General features: G+C 40.5%; 1 protein-coding gene across 12 annotated transcripts in view; it reads left to right on the top strand.

The window, feature by feature from the left end:
* The first annotated feature begins 3,047 nt into the window (after window positions 1-3,047).
* The window catches only part of TPST1 (tyrosylprotein sulfotransferase 1), a 31,268-nt gene continuing 7,634 nt past the window's right edge, over window positions 3,048-26,681 (top strand). For 5 of the 12 annotated variants that reach the window (XM_074845246.1, XM_074845254.1, XM_074845255.1 and 2 more), the window contains exons 1-5: window positions 3,048-3,185; window positions 8,068-8,165; window positions 10,827-10,943; window positions 12,242-13,185; window positions 19,052-19,250. In XM_074845246.1, the coding sequence (XP_074701347.1) occupies window positions 12,341-13,185; window positions 19,052-19,250 (1,044 nt within the window). In that variant the 5' untranslated portion in view covers window positions 3,048-3,185; window positions 8,068-8,165; window positions 10,827-10,943; window positions 12,242-12,340. Of the gene's footprint in view, window positions 3,186-3,396; window positions 3,650-8,067; window positions 8,174-10,747; window positions 10,944-11,021; window positions 13,186-19,051; window positions 19,251-26,681 lie in introns of those variants that run through there. The other 7 variants (XM_074845249.1, XM_074845248.1, XM_074845247.1 and 4 more) reach the window with 7 other exon arrangements.

Below are 26,681 nucleotides of genomic sequence, written 5' to 3' on the forward strand. Positions count from 1 at the left end.
CGGAAATAACATGAAAAAAAAAGTTTAATACAGGCTCCTAAGTAGCACAAGCTTTCAGGACTCAGGGCTGCTCTTCCTTCCTCCTCCTCCCACCAGCAGTCCCAGATGTGCAGTGTGGCACTGCTAGAAATTAAAGCATGGGAACAACCGTAAGCCATGCCACTGCCTAGGGAAAACCGGGCACAAAGCAGACACAGTCACCAGGACCTGCTTCTATTTGTCTTGGAGCTCAGCAAACCCTGAGCTGTGGCCCTGCAGCACCAGCCCTGCTCCCCCCTGAGCAGCAGCTTTGGTCCTGGGCTCATCCGTCATCCCGTGTGTGTGGCTGAGCGCCCGGCAAGGAGACATTATTTCCGAGCTTCAAGGAGTAAAGCAGGAACAAGCCAACAAGGAACAGCCAATGCAGCTGTCAAATAATGAGCAATTAAGTGCTATCGCTTCTTGTAGTGTTTATCCACCGGCAACAGCAACTTAACGGCTGAGAGTTAAGCTCTGCCTGTACCGAGACTTTGCGTGATGCAATATTTGATGGGTTATTTGATCCGTGGCTCCCGGACAAGCACTGATTAAAGAAGGGCCCAGCGTGGGGCACCTGCTACGTACGGTAGCTCTGTCTGCTTCGCACAGCAGTGTCCTGCTTTCCCCCTTTCCCTTGAAGAACAACATTTTTTCTGCCCTGGAGGCACTGTTTGATTGCCACAGATTGGAAGCCTTTAAAAGGGACTATCTGTGTGAGTCACAGTTAAAGCTGTAAAAGAAAAACCAATAAAGCAATCTGAAAAGTGCTGTTTAATGGATTGAGGCAAACTTACTGGAAACAGGATACACACTGTTTCATCTTTAAATCATTAGTTCAAATCCAGCTGCATTTGGGAGCAAATGACATTTATTCCCTGTCAATAGCTGTCAGAGAGAAGAAATTTGAAAATAATTTTACCACCCAAAAGGAGTTTCTGGTTTCTCTACTCTCCCAGCAGCTCCCTGAGCACATTTGAAAGCCCTACAGGCGTTAGGACTCTTAAAATCTCAGTCTTTACAGGGCAGAGCTCTTCCTGACCTGAAAATACTGAGCCTGCATGTAGATACATGCTCACATGGCTGCCTTCACTTAATTTTCGTAACAATTAAAACACGCATGAGCCACACTGCATTCAGCCCTCTCGGTAGCGACGCTTCTCTGTCACCTCGGTGAAGCAGCAGGCAGAACAAGCCACTCATCTGTACTGGCTCTCCGGGCAGCGCCGGCAGCGAGCGTTGGATCATCAGTATCAGTGGAAACCACGTCCTGACAGGCTTGTAAAAGTTTTATGATAGGCGCTTTGCAAGGGCTGTGAGACACAAGGTAATGGGCTGTGATTAATTCTTTCATCCTGACGGTACCGCTGTCAGCTCAGGCACCGTCGCTCCGCATCTCGTGAGGCTGGGATGACGGCAAAGCCCAGCTGGTTATCTCCACAGCCACGCAGGATTTGTACCGTCTCTCTGGGAGTGAGTCAGACCTGATTTTAGGGCTTTCAGGATTAAAAGGGGATGTTCTTCCACACGGTGGTTTCCATCCCTTTTATACCAAGGTCTCGCTGCAGGTGCTGTCTCCCTGCCTCGGTGTCCCCAGCCAGTCAAGCCCTCACCAAGTCCAGTCGCACCCAATCAGTGGTGGCTCTCGTTAGCTGCCAGCCCCGTGCTGTGCTGCCCCGTTGCAGTGGCGGCAGAGGGGACGCTCCAGCTGCAGGAGGGTTTGGGAGGCAGAGGGCAAAGGGCACAAACATCTGTTGGGGATGAGCAGGGATGAGTGTTGATTACCACTGCTCATTGCAGAGGCAGCTTTTCCCAGACTTTATTTTGGGCTGGCATCATGTTAAATCCCTTTAGCTGATTTTTTTTTTTTTCTTCCCCATTTGGCAAGCAACACAAATCTGGGGAGTGTCCTAGGGGATTGTTCCCTTTGATATGACCCTGCAGCAGCACTGACTTTTCCACGGGGTGATGGCAGCTGGGCCAGAGCTCCTGTATTTAAAGAAGAAATATGTTTTCAGTTTGATTCAGCCTTTACATATCACTATGTTAATGTTAACAAGTCGAGATCAACCTATTTTCCTGTTTTTTAGGGATAAAAGCTGTCTTTCTGCATAGAGCACTGAGAAGGAGGGGGTTAGGATGGCCTAAGGCCAGTCTTTGTTAGACGTGAGTTAATGTATAGATGTGAGTCTCCTCATACAGCTACACTTCCAGGGGCAAAGTGCTGGTGCAAATCACCCTCGCTCCTTGCCTGGCTGCTTCACCCAGCTGTGGGTCAGAGGAGTTGTGAGATGTGCTGGCAGCCAGCTCGGGCTCGAGCCTATGCTCCAGCCTGGTGCTATTCCAGATGTTTGCACAGCTGCACACCTGGTGAGCACATGGCTTGTGCTTCCCTGCTGCCGCAAAACAGGTGTGGGACACCCGAGGACACCTGAGCTCTGAGCCAGGTGGTGCTCGCTGCTGTCCTGTGCTGTCAGTGCCTCACGTCTATTAAAATGTTTAACTGTAGCTTTTATCAATTTATCTGACAGTTGCAGCGCTTAGAACCTGGACTGTCTGTTTTGGATGGTTTCAACTGCAAGACCGACCTCGGAAACCGAAGCCAGTGGGTGACATTCGGTCAAGAGTTTTCTTGTTGAAACGCTCAGTTCCAGCCTTTACCTTTCTTTTTTCGCCATGCTGGTGTGGTTTGGTGGAGTGAGCTGTGACAAAATCCAGCTGTTCCCAGCTACCAACATCTGTCTGGCACAGCTGTCCAGCCGTTGGTGCACATGGGCTCCTCCAGATGCTCACGTGGCGCCCGCCCCAGCTGTGCGCTCCAGATGTTTCCCGCCGCGCCAGCAGGGGTTAACGCCCCCCGGACCCGCCCCCTCGGTTGTCAATCTTCAGCGCCGGCCCAACCGCGTCCCGCGACACATCGAGGCCCGCGACCAATCAGGGCGTGGTTGTGATTTCCATGGCAGCCGCAGCCGCGCGGCTGAGGGGAGGCGGCGGTGGCGGCGGCGGCGCAGCCGGTCCCGGTCCCGGTCCCGGTCCCGGTCCCGGTCCCGACGCACTGCGATGGTGCCTGAGGGCAGCCGCGGCGGAGGAGGGGCAGCGGTGCTGCTGCTGCGCGGCTCTCGCCCGGCCCTGGCAGCGGCCGCCGCGGCGCGGGGGCGGCGGCAGCGCAGGTGAGGAGCCGCTGCCCGCCGCGCACCTGAGGCGGGAGGCTGCGGCGGGGCGGAGCGGGCCCCGGGCGCGGCCGTTCCCCCCCGCTCCCGCCTCACCGTTCGCGCAGCCCCGGCGGCAGCCGCTGCGCTCCGCCCTGCCCCGCCCGGCGCCGGGGCGGCTCCGGTGCTGCCAGAGCCGTCGCCTTTGTCGGCCGGGCTGGGGGGCGGCCGCGGCCTGAGGCGGCGGCGGTTGGGAGCAGCTCACGCGCCCCTCAGGCGGCCCCCGCGCCCCTCAGGCGCCGCTGCCGGCCGGGGGGGCCGGGCCGGGCCGGGCCGTGCCGTGCCGTGCCGGTCGGGGCACTCGGCTGTGCGGGCAGCGCCGCCGGTCCCGTCGCTGCAGCCGGGAGCGCCCGAGGATGCGCGGCGGGGCCCACTCGCTGCTTCCCGCCGGTGCCGTGGCGGGGTGTGCGGCGGATCCGAGCCGGGTAAATCGGAAAGTTTCCGTACGGGCGGGCTGACTTGCTTAAAGAGCTCCCAGCGCTTCTGATGTCTTTGTTCAGCAGCCGAGATGTGTCGGGGGAGGCTGGCCGCGGGTGCTGCGCCGCGACAGGGGAGGCACCCAGAAACAGATTTACAGCGCTGCGTTTACATCTGCAAACACAACGTTTTTCGTAGTATGTGTAAGCATTCTAGCGATAGTTGTATAGCAGTGGACCTAACACGTCTCGTAGCTGGAAGTAGTTTTGCTGGTGGTATTGCTGCAAGAAGTTATTTGCATGTGTTATTGTGAACGTGTTGTGCAAATTTTTGTAGGTCTATATCTTTTTAGTGTTATTAAGCAGTTTTTAAAGTACCTTATGGTATAATGGAGTGCAGAAATCCCTCTTGGGAGGCACAGTACACATAAAAGTGCACAGAACAGTAGCTCGTTTGCTGTTAGTGTGCCACTGACTTTTTCCTTCTCTTTTTTTAAGTAGAAATGTTGAGCTTAAACCTATGCGCGTTGCCAGTAAAATTCCTTTTGCTGTACTGTTCTCCAGCAGTAACTGTAGTAGTTAACAAATGCTGTGTAGTCTTGCATAACTGGGAGCATGTTGGTAACTGTTTTTTGATCATTCAATATGCAAATCCAAATAACTTGCTCTATGTATTATATAGGTAGGTAGAGCAGAATATATACAGTCCTTTGCTTTCATTCGAAGTAGAACATTTTAATTAAATGTACTTTAAACTTATCTTAGAGGTCTTAAATGTTGAAAAACCTAAATATACTGAATTCTGAGTGCTTTGGTAACCTTATTAGCTGGTTTGGATCTGGTATGTCTTTTTCTCTTGCTTGTTAAGAAAGCTTGTAAGTGTTAGATCTAGAGGAGGGACAAATGCTTCTGAATTTCTCTTTATACACACACATACATATATGTTTGTGTGTGTATATATCTGTTTAGTAGAGGATTATGAAGAAAGTGGGGTTTTGGGAGGGGTTAACTGGTAAAAGGAAAGGGTACAGCTTGCTTCATCTTTTACCTATTGATTATATGAGGGAAGTGCATAAATACGAGCACATCTTTTTTTAATCCTTGTAATGTGATTGTACTAGAAATTGTGGAATTATTACATAATTGTATGAAGTCTTCCCCAATATGGAAACTTTGGATTCAGAAGTGGTCTATGGCTGTGAAAGTTAATTGGGCATTTACAATTTTTCAGAGCTTTAGATTAAAAAAAAAACCAAAAAAAAACCCCACAACCCAAAAAAAACTAAAAAAAAAAAAGTCTAGGTTCAAAGGAATGCAGATGTGTGAACAACATTCCCTCATAGTTCACACTGTAGGAACTATAAGGGAATGTTGTTCACACATCTGCATTTCCTTATACTAATTTTGTCCAACTTTGTCCTATCATTCTTCTTGTCAAACCACTCTGCGTGAAGACTGGCTTCGCTAGGTCTAGTTGGCTGTCTTTCATCCCACATGCTTTCTGCCAGGTGACTTACTGCTTATTTCTTTGTAGAGATGAATAAAAATTTCTCATTTTATTCTTATCTTTTTTTGCTGTATAACTAATGGGGGGAGAAAGCTAGAGAAAACAGCTGCATGGCTTGAGAGCCACGAAGACTTAAAGCTAAAGATGGACTTGGTACTGAAGGCTTCTTGATTTTTTTATTTCTAGTTTTGCTGAGTATTTTTCTTGGAGTTTGATTGCTTGTGCTGTACTTTGCCATTCCTCTCACATTCTGTTATGTGACTGGTAGTAATACATGATACCTTGTCTTTGGGGAAATCATTAAGGTGATTGTGCAGACGTTGCTTTGAAGGCATAAAAATGCTTCCTGAATACTTAAATGATTTTTGAAACATTCTTTTAAATGATCTTACGGTGGTTTGGGTAGCTTCTTGAAGTGGTATACTCTGAATATTTCAGTCTTGTTCCTTGGTGTTGTGCTATACCATTATCGTGTATCTGTCAGCTTTCCTATGCAATCTTCTTTGTGGTGAACAGAGACGAACAACCAGAAACAAACCAGTTCACTGAAGGAAAGGGTTTATGGAATTCCTTTCTTTCAGCATTCCTAAATGAAAGTTAAAGACTAACATTGTATGCAAGGTCTTCTTACTTGGACTGTTTGATGAACTTAATATAGAACTTCCTCTAAGAAATATATTGTCACCAGTTTTCTGTATGTATATTGTTTTGAAGATGATTCTTGAGAATTTTCAGTATCTGCTGCCTTTCTGGTATTTATTTTTACAGAAGAAAAGTGAAGGTGCAAGAAGAGACAAGGAAGATACTGACGTGGTTGACACTTGCTTCTTTAAGTCCTAGCAACATTTTCCTTTCTCCTTCTGCAGTCAAGAGCAGAGAGTGGCAATGGATAACAATAGTGTAGGCTTTTTTTCCCTTCAATTTAGCTACTTTGCCACTGTAAAATGAATTTCCTCTTCAGATTTATACCACAAGCTTCGTGTGTAGTAGTCAGACTGCAGTTGTGCACCTGAACACATCTCTGAACTGTGAGAATCTTTTATTTCTGGCATCTGTATTTTGGAGTCTACTGCAGAAAGCCTAAGGGGGGTGTGTGTGTGTCATGGCCCCACAGACTAAAGGATTGAGTAGACCTCCTAAGTAGGAGAAGAAAATCATAGGAATATGGTAGGAGGTCATGAGGGTAAACTAAAAATGTGAGGGGAAAGACAACTTTCCAGCAGTATGAACTCTAGCATTCTTCCCCTCACCTCTGTCCTGAGTGTGATCTTTCCTCCCAGCAAAGTTCTCCAGAAGCGCTGAGGTCGAACACTGTGATGAACACTTGGACGGATGCAGGAACAAGATGTACTCACAAAAATCTTAAGTAGTGCTACTATACTTGCTCTTCCTAGAAAGAGATTTGGTAATCAGAATCTGAGCCACCAGTTCAGGAGATGGAAGCAGAGGACAAGCTAATCACTGAAAAATGCTTTATATATATGTGGGTTGGGGTTTTTTGAGATGAATAATGCCAGTGTTGCTCTCCTGTCAGCTTAGCCTTGGTAAAAGCTGCCTGGTTGAACATGAGAAGGGAGGTGGTCATCACTCGTTCCAGGCTCCAAAGTGAAAGTCTGAGCTCTGGAGCTTATGAGGATTTCTTATTATTGGGTGGTAATGGATCATCTTTTTTCCCCTGGCAGGGAGTGCTTTAAACAACAACAAAACCCAAACTGTTCTAACATAAAATACAAATGAATGACTTGCTTCTTGACTAAGCTAAAAATCTTCAACATTTTTTGGATGAACTTGAGGAAAAAGGCCTTGACCCGCTGCATGTAGTGGGAGGGGAGGAGGGAGAGAATTAGTGTGTGCAGAAGGAAGAAACAAAGCAGTCATTTTTGCTTTGCTAACATCATCTTGTGGCTGACTCGCAGGCCTGACTTTTCTGGGAATAAAATTCAGTTACATATACTTTTGCTTAGCTGCACATTCTCGTACTGAAACTTGTAGATCCTGACTCTGTCTTTTTTTTTTTGAGTTACACTTAAATCTTTCTAGGAATTAGTTTTAGTCTGTCATTTGAAACTGTTGCTGCTAAACGCCTTCTCTACCGTTCTAGTCATCTTCAACTTCCTCAACTTATGACTGTGTTGTGTGTGTGAGGGGGTTGTGTTTGTTTTAGGTGGGGTTTTTTATTTAGTGTTTTGTTTTGAAACATTTTTGTTAGGAGTTGTCTGTGCTTTTAGGTGGAGTGGCACTCTGCACTTCTCGGGTCATAGTGGGTAAAAATGCCACAGTTTTTCAAAGCTCTAATTAAAAGATGACAAGGGATTGCTGATTACCTTGTTGTGATTTTTTAAATGCTGTCAATTCAGTTACTGTTAACAGCAGAACATTAATGACTTGTAATGATCCTTCAGGTTGACAGATGTGATCCAGAGCACTTATTCATGTAGAGGAGGGAGAAGGTGGGGTTTATTTGCAAGCTGCTAGAAGGGCAGTGACTTACATATGTCATACTTGTCCCAGAGAGCTTTATATGTAACTTTAGGCACAGAAGGGGGGTTGCTGGCTTGTAGAATAGATTAGTTTACTGAGAAGTGCTGTCTCTAACTGCTCCTTGGCTGGTTTCCTGACGTACAAAGTCCAGGTCTGGCTGCACTTTATGGCAGTTGTGTGCTCCAGGTAAAAAAAAAAAAAAAAAAAAAACGGTAGCACAGAAGGTTGTAGGAGAGCTTAATACTAGCTCTTTACGGTCTTGCAGCCTTTGGCATCTTTCAATTAGCAAAATTACTGTATCAAATAAAAGCATCTGTCATTCCTTGGTGTGGGATTTTTAGTCACATGGATGAGTTTTTGGTTTTGTAGGTGAGTGGTCAATACTTGCAGCAGTTTAGGAAACCTACTCACAGACTGCAACCCTTATTTGCATTCACAGCTGAAACTGCGCAGAGAGGGCGGCGTCATTCTGCTTTACCCAACCTGTGAATTGAGGATTTCAGCCTTCAGTCAACGGGCTTTCCTCCCATACTGCTGGTATCTGGGTTTGTTTTGGTTTGATTTTCTTAAATTGTATTCTCTTTTAATTATATTCTAATATAAACAATCAGTGCAAAACAGTTAATGCACTTGGTCTTGAGATGTTTTTCTCTAGTGATCAGCTACCTAACTTCTGCATTTGGGGGATGTTAGTGTCTTCAAAGAGTAGTTTTTAGTTTGGAAGATTAAGATTTTTGGGGAGGGCTTTTTTTTTTTTTTCCGGAAATGAGTTTTGTGGAATTTGCTCAAACTGAATAATGTTAGGGATTGTATGAAGTGTAAATATTTGCAGGTCTTATGTGCTCTGTGGCAAAATACTGTTTCTGTTGCGTTAACTCTTCTCTTGAACGAGTGCTGATTTTTAACTAAATCTTTACTGTATCTAAAGCATTTAAAGAGATTCTATGTACTACTTGCTAGTTTTAAGCTGAACAGTGTCCTCTTTCCTAATTAAAAGTTAGGTCTGCATGCTGAATCTGTTCAGGAGAGAGACTTTCTTTGGTGCTATGGAAGTATAGACTGTGTGATTTTTTTTTTTTTCTTTCTTTTTGAGCACTGTTCAGACCACCTCCACTTAAATTTCTGCAACTTTGTTTCTTTTAATGGCCAGTTATTTAAAGTGCAGTTAAAGCCAGCTCTTCAGCAAGGAGGGATATGTAAGTAGAATGAAACTTGTTACAGAGAGTGGATTGGTTATGATAGTGGTGATCTGGCAAGAGAGTGTGAGAGAGCTCTTTGGCCATTTTATGTAAAAAAAAAAAAAGTGAATTAATCCTTAAGTTATGATTCCAGTTTAATTTTGGTAACAAAGACTAAAAGCTGAACTTTGAGTGTAGTATTGTGACAACTGTTGATTGGAATAAGCTTTGTTAGTGTGAAGGGGCAAGACCTGCTCACAGCTCAGCAACTGGCTCTACTGGATGCACGGCAAGAGAAAAATACTGCCATGACAGATGCCTGCATGAGGAATTCCCTTCCTCCGTTTTCTGCCCCTGCAGTGCCAGGGAGCTAAGTGGGAATTCTGCCCTCTGCCTGTCTGCTGCTGTCTGGTTGCACAGCTTCATAAAACAGGGACTGTGAAGTGCAGGGCGCTTGGCTGCTGAGAGTTGCAGCAGAATCAGCAGGGCAGCCTGACTCCTATGGCCAACCAGTTTGGGAAGGACAGTGTCTGGTGAGGGACAGGTTCCGGAGAGTCTCGCTCAGATGGTGACTTGAAAACTTCTGAGTCAATGACTGCATTTGTGTGAAGGAAAAGGTTAAGTGGATAATGTTTTGGAGAGAGGGTAGAGAGTAGGCATAAGCATGTTCTTCATTCAGGGGTGTGTTGTGCTTTGCTGACAAAGATGGAACAGCTTTGAAGAAGCCGGTCATTTAAAATGTTGGTGGTACCTCAGTACTTGGAGCTCCTCACAATTAGAAGCATCTGTGATTCATACTGTTCAGGGAGTTATTTCAGCCCTGAAAAGCAAGCTCTTATTTAAAATTTCAATTAGAGTACTAATTTCATTTGAATTTTGAGAGACAGAGTCAGTTTTTAGCCTACCTCATATGAAAATCCAAAGCTGTTGAACTAACTACAGAATACAGGTAGAACAACTGTCTATTCCATTTGTAACAGTTAATGTAAAAGTAAAGATACAGTGTGCAGGTTGGTGTGAAAAGATCAAGTCATCCAGGCCGCAGAGCAGAAGATTTATCTAAGCCAGTGTTGGGTACAGCCCACTGGTATTCACTGTAAGACATGGCATATTATTAGTCCCCCTTGTAAGTGTCTACATTGGAATTCAACAGACAGATTTTTAAACCTTTTGTTTTTATCTGAAGGTTTTGTTCAGACTCATATGTATGTCCAGAAATCATCAATACAGTCTTTGTTTTTCTTCTCATCTGTAAAAATGAAAATAGCTTTGAAATAATGTAATTTGCAGAATCCTAAATGAAAAAAAAATAATGAAAAACCTTGGTTTTATTTTGTGTATCTTGGTTTCAGACTTAATCTCCTTTTATTACAGCTTGGAGAAATAACTTTTAGAATTAAAAAAAAGGGTTATAGAAAATAATTGGTAATAGGCGTGTTAGCTGTGCGAACCCTTAATTCTAATACGTTTCTAATTTGTTTTTAAATACTGAGTTATTGTAGAAAATAGTATCATACTTATTTGAAAAAAACTTACAGGAGAAAAGCATTGGCTTTTGATGTGGTAAAATTCACTTTATTCAAATATTAGTCATATAGAAAAATTGTTCTGTCGCATAGTAATCACGACTGCTTAAATTGTAGATTAGAAAGCAGAATGAAAGCCATGTTATTGATACCTCACAAAATCGATGAGTGGTCTGATTTGCCTCTTTTTCTTTTTTGTAATAGTTGTAAGGGTTCAAAATTAAATGATTAATTTAAATGTGATATGGTACAACCAGGAAGAAGATTATACTATGACATAAGTGAAACTTTTTTATGGTATATTTTTCTATTCTATGCTATAAATATAACCATAAACTTCATTAATATGGGCTCCCATAATGCTTTATAAAGCATAGTTGTCTTACTGTTATTGTTACTTTAGATTTGCTACATGGGTTCTTGCCATAAACCTTTTGGTGTAGTAATCATATTTTCAATTTCTTAACTCTGAAGTGTTACCTTTTATCTTGGAGGGAGAAGACTCTTGCTGTCAGACCAGCACAAATAGTTATCTAGATGAAGTAGAAGAGACTATAAGAAAGAGCAAGCTTACTAGCACTACTTAAAAGGAATCCAAACCTTATTTGAAGGTAGAATGCAGTATATACTTTATTCTGACAGTACTTTATACATGACTTAAATTTTGCAGTGCTTTAACTCTTGGTTTTTTTCCCTGGGGTGCTGATTGAGAACAGGGTCTATTTTTCTTTCTTCCTAATTTATTCAGTTTTTCAGTATTTCAGCTAACATTTCGCTGGAGTTCAAAACACTGCGTAAAATGTGGGGGGGAGGGTTAGTGGTTTTTTGTGGTTTTTTTTTAATCAATGGAATAATTAATGATTATGGTTATGTTGGGTTTGGGGTTTTTTGAGAGAAATATCTCTAAGGGCCAAATTTTAGGTAAAGAAATAAAGAAAAGTTAGGGTAAAATAATTAGTTTTCTTTTGTGTATTGTGCTTTCTATTATCTGGATACTGGGATGGATGACAATTTTTAAGTCAGCATGGCTTGATTCTTTTGTTGTTGTTGCTCTTATTTAAATCAAGACTGATCTTAGTTTTGATCTTAGTCAACTTTAATCCTGGATTGTGTTTGTACTTTTTAATGACTATACACTTCTTTAATCAAAGCTTCCCTTGAAGTAAAAATTGAAGTTTCCCTTACTTGCAAACTATTTTTCTTCATTGCTTAAAGGCCTTGATCAAAAATTGGACACCGTCAGTGTTGATATGTAACTGTGAAACATCTTTTACTATGATTTTGTATCCTGTGAAGCAAAGAAAGCATTTCAAGCCAAGCAGGAAATAATGTAGTTATGTGAAAATGTGACAATGAGCAGGATACTGCTACCATCTATTCAGCAAGCCAGAGTCATTCTAATACTGAAATTCTTCCGTGATTTCTAACATGGTTTGTGTGGGGTGTCTTGTTCATTTGTTTTATCTGGGTGACTGGCTCAGAGAGGTCATTTTTTTTGATCTTTTTTTTTTCTGTAAAACCTCAAGTAAAGAAGAGTGGTTTTGTAATTACTTTTTTAATGTGTAGTCCCCCATATAAATGATGTCTTTGCTTGACCATAAAGTTTAACAGCAGCTATCCAGAATTCTTTCAGAGTTGTTCAAATTGAATTCTTTAAAATGTACCAGCAAACTTCTATGTAAGTAGTAATTGTAGTTATGAATCTTGTTCTGTTCTGTGTTGCTTCTGTGGGTAAACAAAGAGGCTTTTTATTATGGGATGATCATGTTTAGACTTTGCATTTACTGGTCTTAATGCAACACCAGGAGATAATTGTTCTACTGAACGCTGTCAGGTATTTCTCTTGATTTATCGTAGTAGTTCTTCACAAAGTTCTAATTTTTTTTTTTTTTTTCCCCTGCCTCTCCAGACCTTAATTTATTTTGGATTAGGCTTCCCATGGCATGTGAATTAGAAGATAATTTGAAATAGAAGGCCTCTTTATTTTGAAGTGACAGTCTTTATCAAAATGGTTGGAAAACTCAAACAGAACTTGCTATTAGCATGTCTGGTGATCAGTTCAGTGACAGTGTTTTATTTGGGCCAACACGCTATGGAGTGTCACCATCGAATAGAAGAACGCAGCCAGCCTGTGAGGATGGAAAGTGTGAGAAGCACAGTAAGAACTGCTTCCAATGTAAATGCGAACAGAACCTTTGCTTACAACAAGGACATGCCTTTAATATTTATTGGAGGAGTACCTCGAAGTGGCACTACCTTAATGCGTGCCATGCTTGATGCCCATCCGGATATTCGATGTGGAGAAGAGACAAGGGTAATCCCACGAATTCTAGCAGTTAAGCAGATGTGGGCTAGATCAAGCAAAGAGAAGATCCGACTGGATGAAGCTGGAGTCACAGATGAGGTTCTGGACTCAGCCATGCAAGCGTTTTTATTGGAAATCATTGTGAAACATGGGGAGCCTGCTCCATATTTGTGTAACAAAGATCCTTTTGCTTTAAAATCCTTAACTTATCTTGCTAGAATTTTCCCCAATGCCAGATTTCTTCTAATGGTACGGGATGGTCGTGCATCTGTGCATTCCATGATATCTAGAAAAGTCACAATAGCTGGATTTGACCTGAACAGCTACAGAGACTGCTTGACCAAGTGGAATCGTGCTATAGAAACTATGTATAACCAGTGTATGGAGGTTGGTTTTGAAAGGTGTATGCTGGTACATTACGAACAACTTGTATTGCATCCTGAAAGATGGATGAGAACTCTCTTAAAGTTTCTTCGCATCCCATGGAACCAAGCAGTGCTGCACCATGAAGAAATGATTGGAAAAGCAGGGGGTGTTTCTCTTTCAAAGTGAGTATGAGCCTTCCTCCTTTACCTTGTATTGTTCTAAGAGGTAAAATGGTACATTTTTGCATATAAAAGACTACTCATAACTTGGTTTCAGTTTCTAAGTAGCTAATGATGTCTCGGGAAGCTGATTTACGATGCATATTATCTGGAAAATAAGAATAATTTTAACTAACGATTTTCAATCTCAGATTGCTCCCACTAAGCAACTGTCCCGCTAACATATGTGTATGGAGCATATGAATGAATTTTTAATGGTCAATCAAGCTTGAATTTTGTTGTCTAGTATCAGCCTTACTTACAGTATAGCTTTGCTTTTCTTTGTGCCCCAAAATAAAGCTGGTCTGTTTTATCTAGACTGGTGTTATTCATCCTAGCAAGATCACCCATTTGATTCAGGCACTTAAGTATTGTTGTCAATGCAAGAATGGCCTTGGAGTTATATTTGCCAAGAACATCCTCTTCCAGGAAACTTGAGAAGCTGTTCCAACAAAATAGAAAGCAGAATTGGCATGCTTTTCTGTTGGCATGTGCTCCTAAAAGGACAAGCATTTCGAATAAAATTAACCTTGTTGTAAGCAAATCTCTCACTATCCTGTTGTGCCATCTGTGCACCTGATTTAGCTACGTTCAGAAACCAAAATCTGCTCTGCTTAGAAAGGCTAGATAGGTATTGTGAAAAGAATAAGTTAATTCTCCAGTTAAACTACTCTGGTTTCTTTGCCACTATTTGCAGCTGAAATACAGAAGCTGGCTAGTCTTTACTTGAGGGGAAAAAGTGTGAATGTTTGAACCTCTCTTCCCATTTTTGCTATGGCAGATAACATCCAGCAGATTGTCTTGTTTAAGTTTCTAAAATATTGATTAAAAAGCCCTATTCCAGCAGCAAGGCATGCCCAGTTAAATTTCTTGGCTTCTGTTTTTTGAATATTTGTCACTGGTCAAGGGCTTCTGAGTAACACAGGGACCTTGCACAGCAAGCCCTGTGGGCTGGGTAGAGACGTGTCAAACTGTTAAATATAGAGTGATTCCATTTTTTTAAAACTACAGTTTTAAGAAATTGTGAGATTTTGTTTATTTAATGCCTAGGGAAGTGACTGGATTTTCTAGTATAGTGAAGGGGAATATGAATTAAAGCAAATCATAGAATTGTTAGTCAGTGGGTACAAAGAGAACTTAAAACTCAGATAATGGTTATATGTTTACCATCTGGAGGTTTTGCATCACCATTCCCACTGAAGAAACGCAGCTGCTACCACTGTGTTCACAGAGCCATCAAGAAGGCATCTCAACCCTTTTTTTTTTCCAGTATTATTCGTTTGCAGATTGAAGCCTTCTGATAATGTTAACCTGAAGCAGTGTACTGTTTGATGTCTCTGCAAGCTGTACCTGCATGTGGACTTGTCTTTACTTACCTGTATCATGTTACTGCTTCTCAGTGGCAGCTGGGGGGGGGGGGAGTAAACTCACTTTTACTGATCTAAATAGGTGGTTGCCAAGTTCTGTTAAGCATCCTGTAAAAATAACAATGCATAATGCCATTTCCAATAAAATACTACTACCTTACAGCTTCCAGATTAGCATTTTTAAAAATTAATGGACGTCTATATTCTAAAAGTCAGTAGCCTTATTGAATTCATACAGTTTCAAGTAATATTTCTTGCTAAATCTGGTGGAATGGGATGTGAGGAGTTGAGAATACTTGTTCATGTTTCTAAAAATTAGGAAAATGGATTGTTGAAAGTAAAATGTGGCTTCATGTTTATTTTTGATTCAGAGTTTCAAATTTAAGACAAACGAGTATGAAAGTGTTCTTGTGACCTTCAATCTGTTCACAGAATTCTTTATGCTTTTATTATCTCTCATGAGATGATACATGAAACTAATTATTTCAGAAGGCTCTGGCAATAGTGGAAAAAGAATGGGTTATTAGTGTTATATCTGTGGTGGTTTTTATCTAATCAAATGCCCTTGAAATAGGTGGTGAGATTTGTTTTTCAGTGGCAAGAGACCTTTATAAATTTATAATGATTTTGGTGACTCAGTCTTTCAAGCGCTGCAGAAAAAACAGTGAATATGAAATTCTCTTAGATGTCCATTTTGTGTATTTATATGATACTAATTGAAATTGTGCAGGGGGAGCTTGAGATTTCCCAATTTGATTTCCTTGTACCAGTTAAAACCTCCCGCTTTTGGCATCCCCAGCTCCTCACTGCCCTCTCGTGTGCAAGCGTGCCGTGGACGAGGACAGCTGCCTGTCTAGGGGGTCCTTGTCCAGAGCAGGGGGTAACTGCCCAGAAAAATTACTCTTTGAAAAGGTGCTTGTGCCCAGTGGCTTGCAGAATTCTTCAGGCAGTGAGCTGATTCCATTTTTCTTTTTATTCCAGACTCAGAAACTCTTATGCAATAGTCTGTTAATAGCAATGTTAGATACTAGACCGTCTGTGTTTAAGATCCTGACTTTGTCTGTTCTCCTGGCCGCTTGATTTGAAGAAACTGTTGGCTGCCTTACTCTCTTCTGCATTTGCTTAGTAATCCCTGCTTTTTCTGTTGTTCATGGAGCCCTGGCCTTACTGTTGTTCTGTTTTACTTGGTGTTTTTGCCTCTTATTTTGGTTTTTATCCAGCTGCAAGGAGGAACACTGCAAGGGTTTTAAGGATGTGCACCACAGCATTTGTAGTAGCGGGAAACCTTCTGTGGTTTGAAGTAATTGCCAACGTGGCTGTTCAAGGAATGTATTATGGCTGGACTACATGCTATAACTAGTATTGTTAATATATCTCTGGCATTTGCCTCCTAACTGGAAACAGCTGCAGTGACCACTGATGCAAAGAAATGTCAACCCTTTTATAGCAATTTTTATTAGGCTTATTATGAAAATAGCTGTCTAGGCAGAATTGCTTCAGAATATGCTATTTTTAATACATACGTTTCATTTGATTCTAGTACAGATGTAGAAGTATTTGGGGTTAGTCCTGTGTTCCATGCTACCAGCTGCTTTCAAAGCTGAAACTGTTCCTGTGGTTTTGTAGTGGAGCCTGGAAGCACTGACCAGGCAGCATTTGCCATATGCATACATAACCAAATTTGCCAAGACTTGGTACATTTTCATGTTTTGCTCTGGTTTTTTGGTTGTTTCTTTCCTCCTGTCCCCAGTCTGCCTTCCCCCATATTCCTCAGATGTTCTTTGATCTGAAGAATCTTTCCCGCAAACTGTATTTTACTTCCCCCCTTAACTGAAAGGACAGAAAAAGATTTAAACAGAAGACCAAATGTGGTATAGCATATTTTTGAACTGGTGCCTAGGAGCAGCTAAATGTAGTTCCCTGCTTACCTCTTGCCAACTATTAATCACCAGGAAATGTTTCATGCTGAGCTTATTGTTACCAAAGACTAAAATGACAGTGGAGCAAAACATACACATTTTAAATGTGCTTTTACTTCAGGATGAGATATCCGTATGCGTACGAATTTAGGTCCTAATTGGTGTATAGCACCCGTTGTTTTGGGGTTCCAGTAAGTAATTAGCTAAGCCTATTACCTAGTTCTCACAGTATCACCCTTATTTTAAATGGTCAAATTAATCTGCAGTTTTGGTGAAGGGATTTTGGGCTTGACTGGCTCTGAGAGGGAGAGAACTGTAAATCTTACACTTCTGAAACACCTAGTGATAAATTTTTCTTGAGGGTCCCAGGCAGCGTGGTTCTGAGGATTCCTCCTGACTGTTCTAGTGCTGTGTCCTCTGCCTTGCCACTTTGAACTTCTGAAAGTCAACTCTTTAACAGTTATTTTCTTGTTAATTTGATGTGAAGTCAGATGCTTATCTTCTAATTAGAAGGATCAAAAAGGCAATGCCCAGACTTTTTAGTTTGCTGTACAGACTTAGGATCTCAGGCCAATAGCCTTCAGGAAGGCTGAAATTTGGTTGCAACTCCCTAGTCTCAAAATCCCACTCTGAGTTCCTGCCTTCAGTTTGAGCTACTGAAAATGGTTGAAGAGAGTAAGGATGAAAAACCTGGGGGTTGTTTTACAGTTTTTTGTTTGTTAGGTGCTTACTCATCAGCTTCCGTTAATCACCTTTTGCAGCAATCTGTGAAGGCCCCGCTTGCCAAGACAATTTCCCCATGGGTGACTCTTTCTCTTTCTGGTTTGTTCTTTGTTGATTGTGTTTAAAGTACTTAAATTACTGACCTTCCAGCGTTGTATGACTAACTTCCTTCCTCTGTCCTGGAAGAATCTGAGCTATGATGAGTAAAGAAGAGTAACAAGGTAAAGCCTGGTGTTAAGATCAAATTGAGTTAATGACTGGCAGACATGTATAGTTTGTAATTTAAGGCTTTCATTGCACAGTACAGCGTGCATCTGAGTGGGGTGCCTCTTGCTGTTGATTTAATGTTTGTCTGCTGTGCAACAATTCTTCAGCCTCTTCTCGAACTCATGAATTAGGTAATTGTAATCAAACATGTTCCTCTTGTAAGTTGACTGGTGTCAGTCTTGAGAGCAATTTGACTTCAGGCTTCTGGACTCAGAAAGGGAGTACTTCTGGAAACTTCTATTTATTTTCCTCAAGATGTTTTCTCATATTCTGCCTGCTGTATTACTGAAGAATTAGCCGCTTGAGAATTAACTTGTATCTCAGTGTTCTCATTCTTTACCTTGTGTAGATGAGGTATTGGTGTTATACTTTGTACCATTACTTTCAAGTATAACGATTTCATTTTCAGGGTGGTAGAGCTTTTTGAGATCAAAATTCTTCATGATGTAACGAAGGTCTGGGAAGGATGATAGCTGCAAGTGGATGTGGCAGTTGTGTGCTTAGCATCAGACTTGAGGCAGGTATAGTCAGCCAGCAGGAACCACTGATAGAGTGACATACCTTACAGTATTACTTGCAATGCAGATGTAAATACTCCTTTAGGCAACTTGTATATACAGACCTAATTTTCATCTGTTTTAAAAGAACGATAAACCTTGACATCCAAAATGCATGTGCATTCTTTCTGAGTTCAGAAAAAAAGTTTTAAATTACTCAGAGTAAAAACTCTTGAGTTATAAATTACTGAGCCTGATCTGAGCCCTGCTGGCCTGTTTCAGAAATAAACGCAGTAAAGAAGTTGTATGCCTTCTAATCCAGAAAGAAACAAGGAATGTGGGAAAACAAAGTGATGCCAAATTTCTTCCCTTTGAAAAAAAACCTCAACAAAAACACACAACAAAGCTGGGTGCAAGAATGAGAATTACTTTAGGACTGTTGATTAAATGAGCAACAAACCAACTATTTTGTAAACACAGTACATACCACACTGCTACGATTATGCACTTGCCCTTAAGAACTGTGTAATGACCAAACAATCAGTAAAAGGAATGGTTATGAAAAATATTATTGCAGTCTATAGCTTTCTGTCATTTCCATAGGTATCTATTATTAAAAAAAAAGTTTAGTCACAGTATGGAGGGGAATAAATGGCACATGAATTTTAACTTAGAGTACAACTTCCAAGAGCATTTAAGACAATGAAACAGCAAATGTGGGAATAGGCCTGTGGGAAAACAGCTTTATATGTAGGTGTGTGCATACTTTTCACTTAACAGCTCTTTGGCTTTCACTGCTGTCTTTACATAAAGAACTTGCTTCAATACATTCTGTGTGAAAGCCTAAACCAGAAAGCATGCATGAATGTTTTGCTAGTTATTTTCATTTTAGCCTTGTGTAGTAAAACTTCACTTCCCATCGGGTCTGTAGAAACATGAAATTTTGAGAAGAAAGAGGAAGGGGAAAAAACCCCAAACGAGCTAAAGGTCTTCATGCTAGTGAAAAAGCAAGTGTTGGTTGGAATGCAAAATAAAACCTTTCTTTCTCCCTCCACAGGGTTGAAAGATCTACTGACCAAGTAATCAAGCCAGTCAATGTGGAAGCACTGTCAAAGTGGGTTGGGAAGATACCTGCTGATGTTCTGCAGGATATGCCTGTGATTGCACCCATGCTAGCAAAACTGGGCTATGATCCGTATGCCAATCCACCAAATTATGGAAAGCCAGATCAAAAAGTTGTGGAAAACACAAGGAGGGTAAGGCATTTTTGTGTGTTTAATTATTGATCAAATGGATGTGGGCTATAGAGCAGAAGTCTATGTTTTGTTTGGATTTTTTAAAGTCTGTTTCTAATACCTGTTGATACTTAGCAATAAGTTTTCCTTGCCATGGGGGGGAAGAAGGAAGAATTCTGTAGGACCTTGAGCACTGAAAGTCTGGCTCCTGCTGTTTGTCTTCAATTTGTTCATCTTCCTTTATCCCAACCCCAGACTTGAACTGTGTTCTTTAGTGTGTGTAGCTGAACCTCTAGAGAATTGCCCAGATAGTTGGGGAACTAGTTAGTGGTAGAAAAAAGCTAGCTTTCTTCCCTGGGCATCAAACTGGATTGATGAGCTCAGCTTTTTATACATGAGAGTTGGCAGAAGCTCTGTCACAAAATTATACCCCAGATACTTGGTAGAATTTGAAAAGTGACCCATGGAAAGCGGCCCAAGATGATCAATATATCAGATTTTTCCAATTCTTTGCTGTCCTTTGTAGAACAAACAAGAGATGGAAGAAGGTCTGGTGCTGATTAACCTAAATTTAGGATTTTAATCTGAATTTAATGTTTTGGAATTTGAGTAGTTAGGCTATACAGCTGTTTATCCCTGGAGGTATCCATTGAAAAGCTCATTACCATTGTTTGAAATAAGAATAATAAACCCTTTACTTCCGTTCTTTTGATAATGTATACTTTATTAAAAGAAGCTGACTTTTGCTGCTGCAACAAAGTAATCATTGCAAAAATTGAATTAATCAATTTAAAAGAACTGTCTTTCGCTAGCCTTCCGATATTAAAAAAAAAAAAAAAAAACAAAAACAAAAAACCAAACCAAAAACAAACAAAAAACCCCAACAAACTGGTTGGTATGTTGATGGGCTAGATACTAACAAAAAAATCTTTTTGTGAAGTCTCTAAACATTTTTGCATTGTTTCTTTTTAGAAGCCCTTCCTTGGAAACTGTCATTAAACAATCAATGTATTAAAGGATGGCAGATTGACTATTTTAATAGTTGTTAGCTTGGCATGGAAAAGGTAACCCACCTTTTGTGGTAGGGGTAGTGGTTAGCATTTTATAGGTTTCCTGGTAATTACTGTTTTAAAAGGTTCACAAACAAACTTCTCTGCACTCAGTTCAACCCCTTTAAAAAAAAGGTGTTTGATGCCACTTCACAGAGCCTTGAAAACAAAATCCTCATGCACCTACCCATATATACTATAAAACAGTGACTTGGATCCAAATTTGTATTGTAGAGCAATAATTTAAGGTTGGTTATCTCTTACTCATACTGTAAAAATTTATTTAAATTGTATGGTGACCTTTCTGAGGCCTCTACCAGTGTATGGCAAGCTCAGTCCCAGTTGTAAAAATTGTATGGATTTCAGTTGCTTACTATTGTGTGGCTTCTTGAAATGTATTTCATTTCAAAATGCGAGAGAGATTCAGGTAGTAAACAAAGCCACAAGCATACCTTTAAAACAATTAAAGCCTAATTTTGAAGGCTTACGTGTATTGAGGCTTTTCCACAAGATTCCTTTGAAGCATAATTAGTTTGTTTACCAACGTTAAAAACAGCTGTGAAAAACTGGAGGTTACTGTTATAATACCCAATCCAAATATTGCAAGCATACGGAATGCTTGTTAATATTTTGACTGCTTTTTTAATTTAAGTTTTACTTACAGCCCAAGATATCATTTTAATTTTGTTATTTATTATAATACCCAGTATATATTTTCCTAGTCACTTATTCTTTAACAAAATTACTTCTACATACATGGTTTGTATAGATAAAATGAGGGAGGTGTCCTGAGAGACTAAAAGCCAAAAAAAGCAAAAGAAATAAAGATGGCTAATCTTCAAAACTTACAATATTCCTTTTGAAAATGGAGAAACATGAGGCTTTCAAAATGTCGCATACCCCAAGGAGCCATTTAGAACGATGGCTCACATCAGTGTTGGAGTTTGCATTTGGACACTTGAATTCCTCCCCAGTCACTTTGCTTTGTTTCCTCCCAGCTGGTTCCCAGCAAATCCCCGCTCAGACCACTGGGTCCTCTGTCCTCTGTGACTATGGAAACATTGATGTCCTGACTTCCTCGGATTTCACTATTTAAGGATTCCCAACTCCCAGACCAGTTTGCTGCTTAGTGACCTAATTCTCAGGACAGCAGGCTTGTCACCTTCTCTAGAAGTGCCAGGTGTCCTGGCCACCGTGCATCTTGCATATAGATTGCCAAAATGCTGGCCACTGAGCTTGGCCTTAAACCAAGTAAGCTTTGAAATCACTAATATTCTCGTTGGTGATCAGCAGGAGCTGACTCACTTCTGAAGAACGTTTTGTTTTGTTTTCCCCACAGCTTTATTTTGTTTTTGTTTGGGGATGGGGACAAATATTTCAAAATACTTTAAGGTGTTTGGGGAAAGGGAGGGGAGGACACGCAGCAAGGGGTGAGAGGGGGGGAACTGTGATGTGTTGGTTTTGCCCATCAGGGATAGCATATGCTGTCCTGTGGGTTTCCCCTTCTCTTCCATAAACCTATGCTAATTTTTTTGCTGCTGCAGCTTGGAGAAGAGGGAATTTATACTAAAAAAAAAAAAAAAAAAATTTTTTTTCTAGCCTTTAAGAGCTGGCACTTGGCAAGTTAAGTGTGTTATTGCATACCCTTAGCTGGTGAATTGTAAATTATTGTAGCACTACTTGCTCTCTTTTTAAATTTTTTCACCTGGGATAGTCTTTCACAGAGTTTTGTACTGGGTATATTGTTGGAGATGAAGCTGTCCAAATAAAATCTTTCCAAAGTGACTCTTCAGTACATAATAAGTATATAAATCTTGCATGTAACAGTTTATTGTGTCACTTTGTGCTTGAAAACTGTTCTATTATATTTGTGTTCTCTTGAGAACTTTAAACTGAATACAGAACTTGAATTTTATTCATTGAAAACAGATAAAGTTTAGACTTTTAAAGACGAACTGTCTTGTGTTAGCGTAGTAACCCCTTAGAGTGACTAACTTGAAATAATGATGAATTATCTGACACTTGCTACTCCTATACTGTCATAGTTTCTTAGTCCATTTAAAATGGTGTGAGCTGGCACTTCAGGTGAAGGAAGTTGCCCTTGTCTGGCAAACAGAAAGCAATAGTAAGTGGGGAGAACTGATTTTTTTTTTTTTTGTGGGATGGGGGTTGGTTTTGAGGGGAGGAGTTTTTCAGTTTTGTGGGGGTTATATAATGCTGGCTTAAATTGACTGTGGAAGTTGCAATAACAGGGTGGAAGCCCAACACCACTGAAATTGCTGGTAGGGGAGATTCTGGCTCCACCTAAAGATGGAACAACACTGTGCCATCTAGTTCATTGCTATCAGATATGTTAAAAAACAAACAAATCGATTCTTGTTACGGAGAGTTCTTGTTTTATGTGATTAAAAACATTTTTATACTGTACATAAGGAATCATAAAGATAAGTGGAGTGAAACATTAAAATTGGTCAGGATGCAAAACACACTCAGAGCTAGAAAGCCTCTTTTGAATGCAGACAGGTCAGTATTTTAACACTAAAGTCTGTGTTGCCCCTTTGTAGAAGATAACTTTAAAAGATTCCAAACTTTAAACTGCACGATGTCTGTGTTCTAAAACATGCTTAAATGCTGCTTGTAGAACTGCTTTTATGCTACACTGCACTAACTGCACTGAGCAAATTCTATCACTTCTTGGAAAAGGCTCCAAATTAGACTTAACAGTGAAAATACTGTTCAGCAATTTCAGAGCTGCTGCCGTTAGTCCCGAAGGTAAGAACCAACAGTGTAAGGGTGCCTTAAAACAAGGGCTTATACTGGAGAAAAATGGAAAGGAGTGGCTAATGCAGTGCAAAATATTCGCTTCCCCTAAGCTTTCTAAGTGGTTAAGTCCTGTTCTTGGTTTTGGTTTGTTTTTTTTTTTTTTCCCCCTCTTTTCTCCTTTTCTGTCCCCCTGCCGGTGACTTGCATATGTACAGGTTAAATATTTTTCTTCTTCAGTCTGGAAACAAAATGATGATTCTCACCAGCTAAAGTACAGTGCTTGAATTAGAATTTCTGTGTGCTTGTAGGTCATGCAAGGAAAACAGTGTTCTCTGCTAAATTTGGATTTTTCACTTTAATGTTACCTGCCTAGGACACCAAAATGGTTGGGTTGGTTTTCCATGCTCCTGTAGCACAGCACAAAAATGATAAGATGCAACCAGTACTTTGTTACCTTAGTTCTGGTTTTGTTTTAAGAAGTAACAACGTGAAGCTAACTTCACCTCTTACATTGGTCTTCAAGTGCTATTGGCGTTACGAAGAGAGACATCTCTGACAGTATCTGCACTAGTAGAGTACCAGTCTTACACAAGTATAACAGACTTTTCTGATGTTTTCAATAACAAAGCCATTAACTTTTTGCTTATCTGTTTTATGTTAGGCCTGATAATATTATCTTTATTTTGTGGGTTAAGGAACACAGAGCAGAGAGAACAAGGTCTGAGTAGGGTTGCGTTATTCAGCAGGTCTCTGCATGTGACCTCCTCAAGAGGCAACCTTTAGTTATTCAGTGACTGCAGAATTGTGCTATCTTGTGTTTTTCTTGTAAGTCTGTTGCTGGTCTGTTAATTTTATTATAATGGTTGCAGTGGTCCCTTCCTTACAGATACATAACTATTTTGCCCTGCCTAGAGTTTTAACAAATTCTAGATCCTAAACATAAAGGAAAATAACATCCTGTAACCGAAAGGAGTTTTAGTCTGCAAATGATGCAGAAAATGTAAATAATTAAGCTGTCTGAACTGGTAGTCCAGTCACTCTATGATGAATTACAGAAGTAGAATCACTCCTTGTTACAAGAGTATCTGATATGGACATACCAATACTGCGAGTTTGCCTGAAACTCTGTCAGCAGTTTAACAGACTATACCGCGAGTGGAGGACAGCTCTAAGTGCAGGACTCTGACTTATGCCCAGTAGAAACTGGCTTATTGTTATGTTATGATTGGCTAAGTGGGTTCCTCTCACATCTGTAACATATTACATCAGATTTTCTTTGGCACGTACTTCCCGCTAAATGAATTTGTATGCTTGGAATACATATTCCAGTCATTTCTTTTAACTTCTTCATGAAGTTCTATTCCTTGCCCTGGAGAGATCGAGAGATGGAAGTGTACAGAACTCTATAGAAAAAGCTATGGTTTTCATCATGACTGTTTAAATACGTGTGGCTTCTTCTAATCACATCTGAAAGCTGTTATCTGTCTCTGTTCTATGTTCTGTTGATGGTATTTTTTGCAGTAACATCTAGAGGAAAAAACAGTTCTATTAACTCCTGTTCCACGCCTGTTTTAAATTGTGAGGAAATGTCTCCTGCTGTTAAGAGTCAAGACATCCATGACAATCATGATTTCAAGACTTTTAAAACCTCAAATACAAAGGCAGAAACAATCTATGATAAAGGGTGCAAAGTATATTTATATACTAATACATGAGAATAATTATTTGACCTGTCAAAGATGTGTAATTGTGGAGGTATAGTGTAATGACAGGCAGCTCAAGGCTGTACATCTCTATTTACGCTGGCTAACTTAAGCATAAAGGCATCTGGCTTTGTGGCCATTTTTCTGATATTTAAAACAAAAATAGGAGTTTTTATTTCATCTGTATTGTGATCACCAACAGCACAGACTTTCTCAGTGTTCTTTAAATGTTTAATTGCCCTCTTTAGTGGGTGTTTCTTTCAGTATGTGGATTCCCAACTGCATCTGTTTCTCCAGAGGTGCTGATACCCTCTTTTCTTTTTTTTCAAACCAATTATGCATATATATGATTAGTAAGGTGTACAGAGCTATTAACAAACAAAATACAAAATTAGGCATGGTTGCAAGCTGCCTTTTGGCAGACATTCATATGCCTGTCTAAAATCTTGCTCTCTGTGTTGTTCCTACTGGGTAAATATTTACATCTCAGATGTCCCCTTTCTTGACAGTTCCAACAAAGAGGTGAAGAATTGTGTAGGCCTTGTAAGCTGCCTTAAAAGTTAAGGGAAGTCTAAAAGAGCAAGATGAGGGTGCCTCCATGTACTGTGCACTAAAGGATTGTTTCTAGAAAGGGGCTCTGTTCTGTTTTTGCCAGTGTTACTTTTTTTTTTTGACAATTAAACATCGAAAGCCTTGTACTCTGCAACTTTGATGTTTTGAAAATCTACCAAGCCCAAGTACACTTAGTCGCAGGCTAACTTTTAGGCAAAAAGACCCATTATATCTGTGTACTGGAACTGACCAAATATAATGTGACTCTTCCTAAACCAGACTTGAAAATGGGTGAAAGGAGTGCTTTAATCTTCTATAAAGATGAATTATAGGTTACACTTCTGTTCTTAAGTTTCTCTTGTGTATTTATAAGGGTTTTCTCAGACAACTGGATGCGAAACTTGTTTTCTGATCTCTTTTTGAGAATAATACGCATTTAGGCTGGCTATAAAAATGTGTTGGTTTTTTTTTTTTTAAATAGAACAGCTTGAATACTGCCAACACTGAACAGAAAACTGACACAGACTTCAGATTTCTCTTCCTCCCTCCTTTGGAAATCCAGTTGGACTTGCAAAATAATTCCCTTAGAAATTATAAACACCATTTCTGCTCAATTTTACTGAATTCTTGCTTAGACTGGAAATCATTCCAATGTCCTGCTTCTGCGCCTCTGCTGCCACTCTGAATAATGTGTTTTAGACTTAGAAATTGGTCAGAAATGGATTTTGAATCTGAAACTTCTTAATTTCTTTGGCTGCAGATGGAGTAATTGTTTTTAGGGTTTCTGGATTGCCATTGATCCCTGGGTTTTGACTCAAAAGGGACCACTTACTGGTTCTGGAACTACTTTAAACCAGTTTCTGTGCAGTCTCACTCTTGACAAAACCAGCATTCTAGATAATGTCAGTTCTGAGCCAAAATTAGGCATGCTTGTCTGTTAAACCTACTCTTCTTGGGCCTGTCATTGGTTAGATTTGCCTGTGTAAATTGTAGTGTGTAAATCATGATATTTCATGTGAATATAATATCAAATGCCCCTGAAACATTTTCTTATCTTTCCAGGCTATGACATTAGTGTCATTATTTTTCTTAATATTGCTGATGGATGAGTAGCCTTGACTATCCACTGTTGGATGCTTATTAGGAGTAAATGCTGTTCCTATAAAGGGCATTACAATGATAAAGTTTTTAGAGCAGACATATATATGTAGATACAAAATATAAAAATTAGACCAAGTCATAATTTCAGGAGAAGGAGAGAAGGAGGCTTCCAGAGACAGACATGGTTTTGATCACTGTGGTGATCAGTCACAATATACCATTGTCATCATCAGTATTAACTGGTTTTAAGAATTCCCAGATAATGACTGTAGTGGTTTGCCAGA

Source organism: Strix aluco, chromosome 19, assembly GCF_031877795.1.
Source record: "Strix aluco isolate bStrAlu1 chromosome 19, bStrAlu1.hap1, whole genome shotgun sequence".
NCBI lineage: Eukaryota > Metazoa > Chordata > Aves > Strigiformes > Strigidae > Strix > Strix aluco.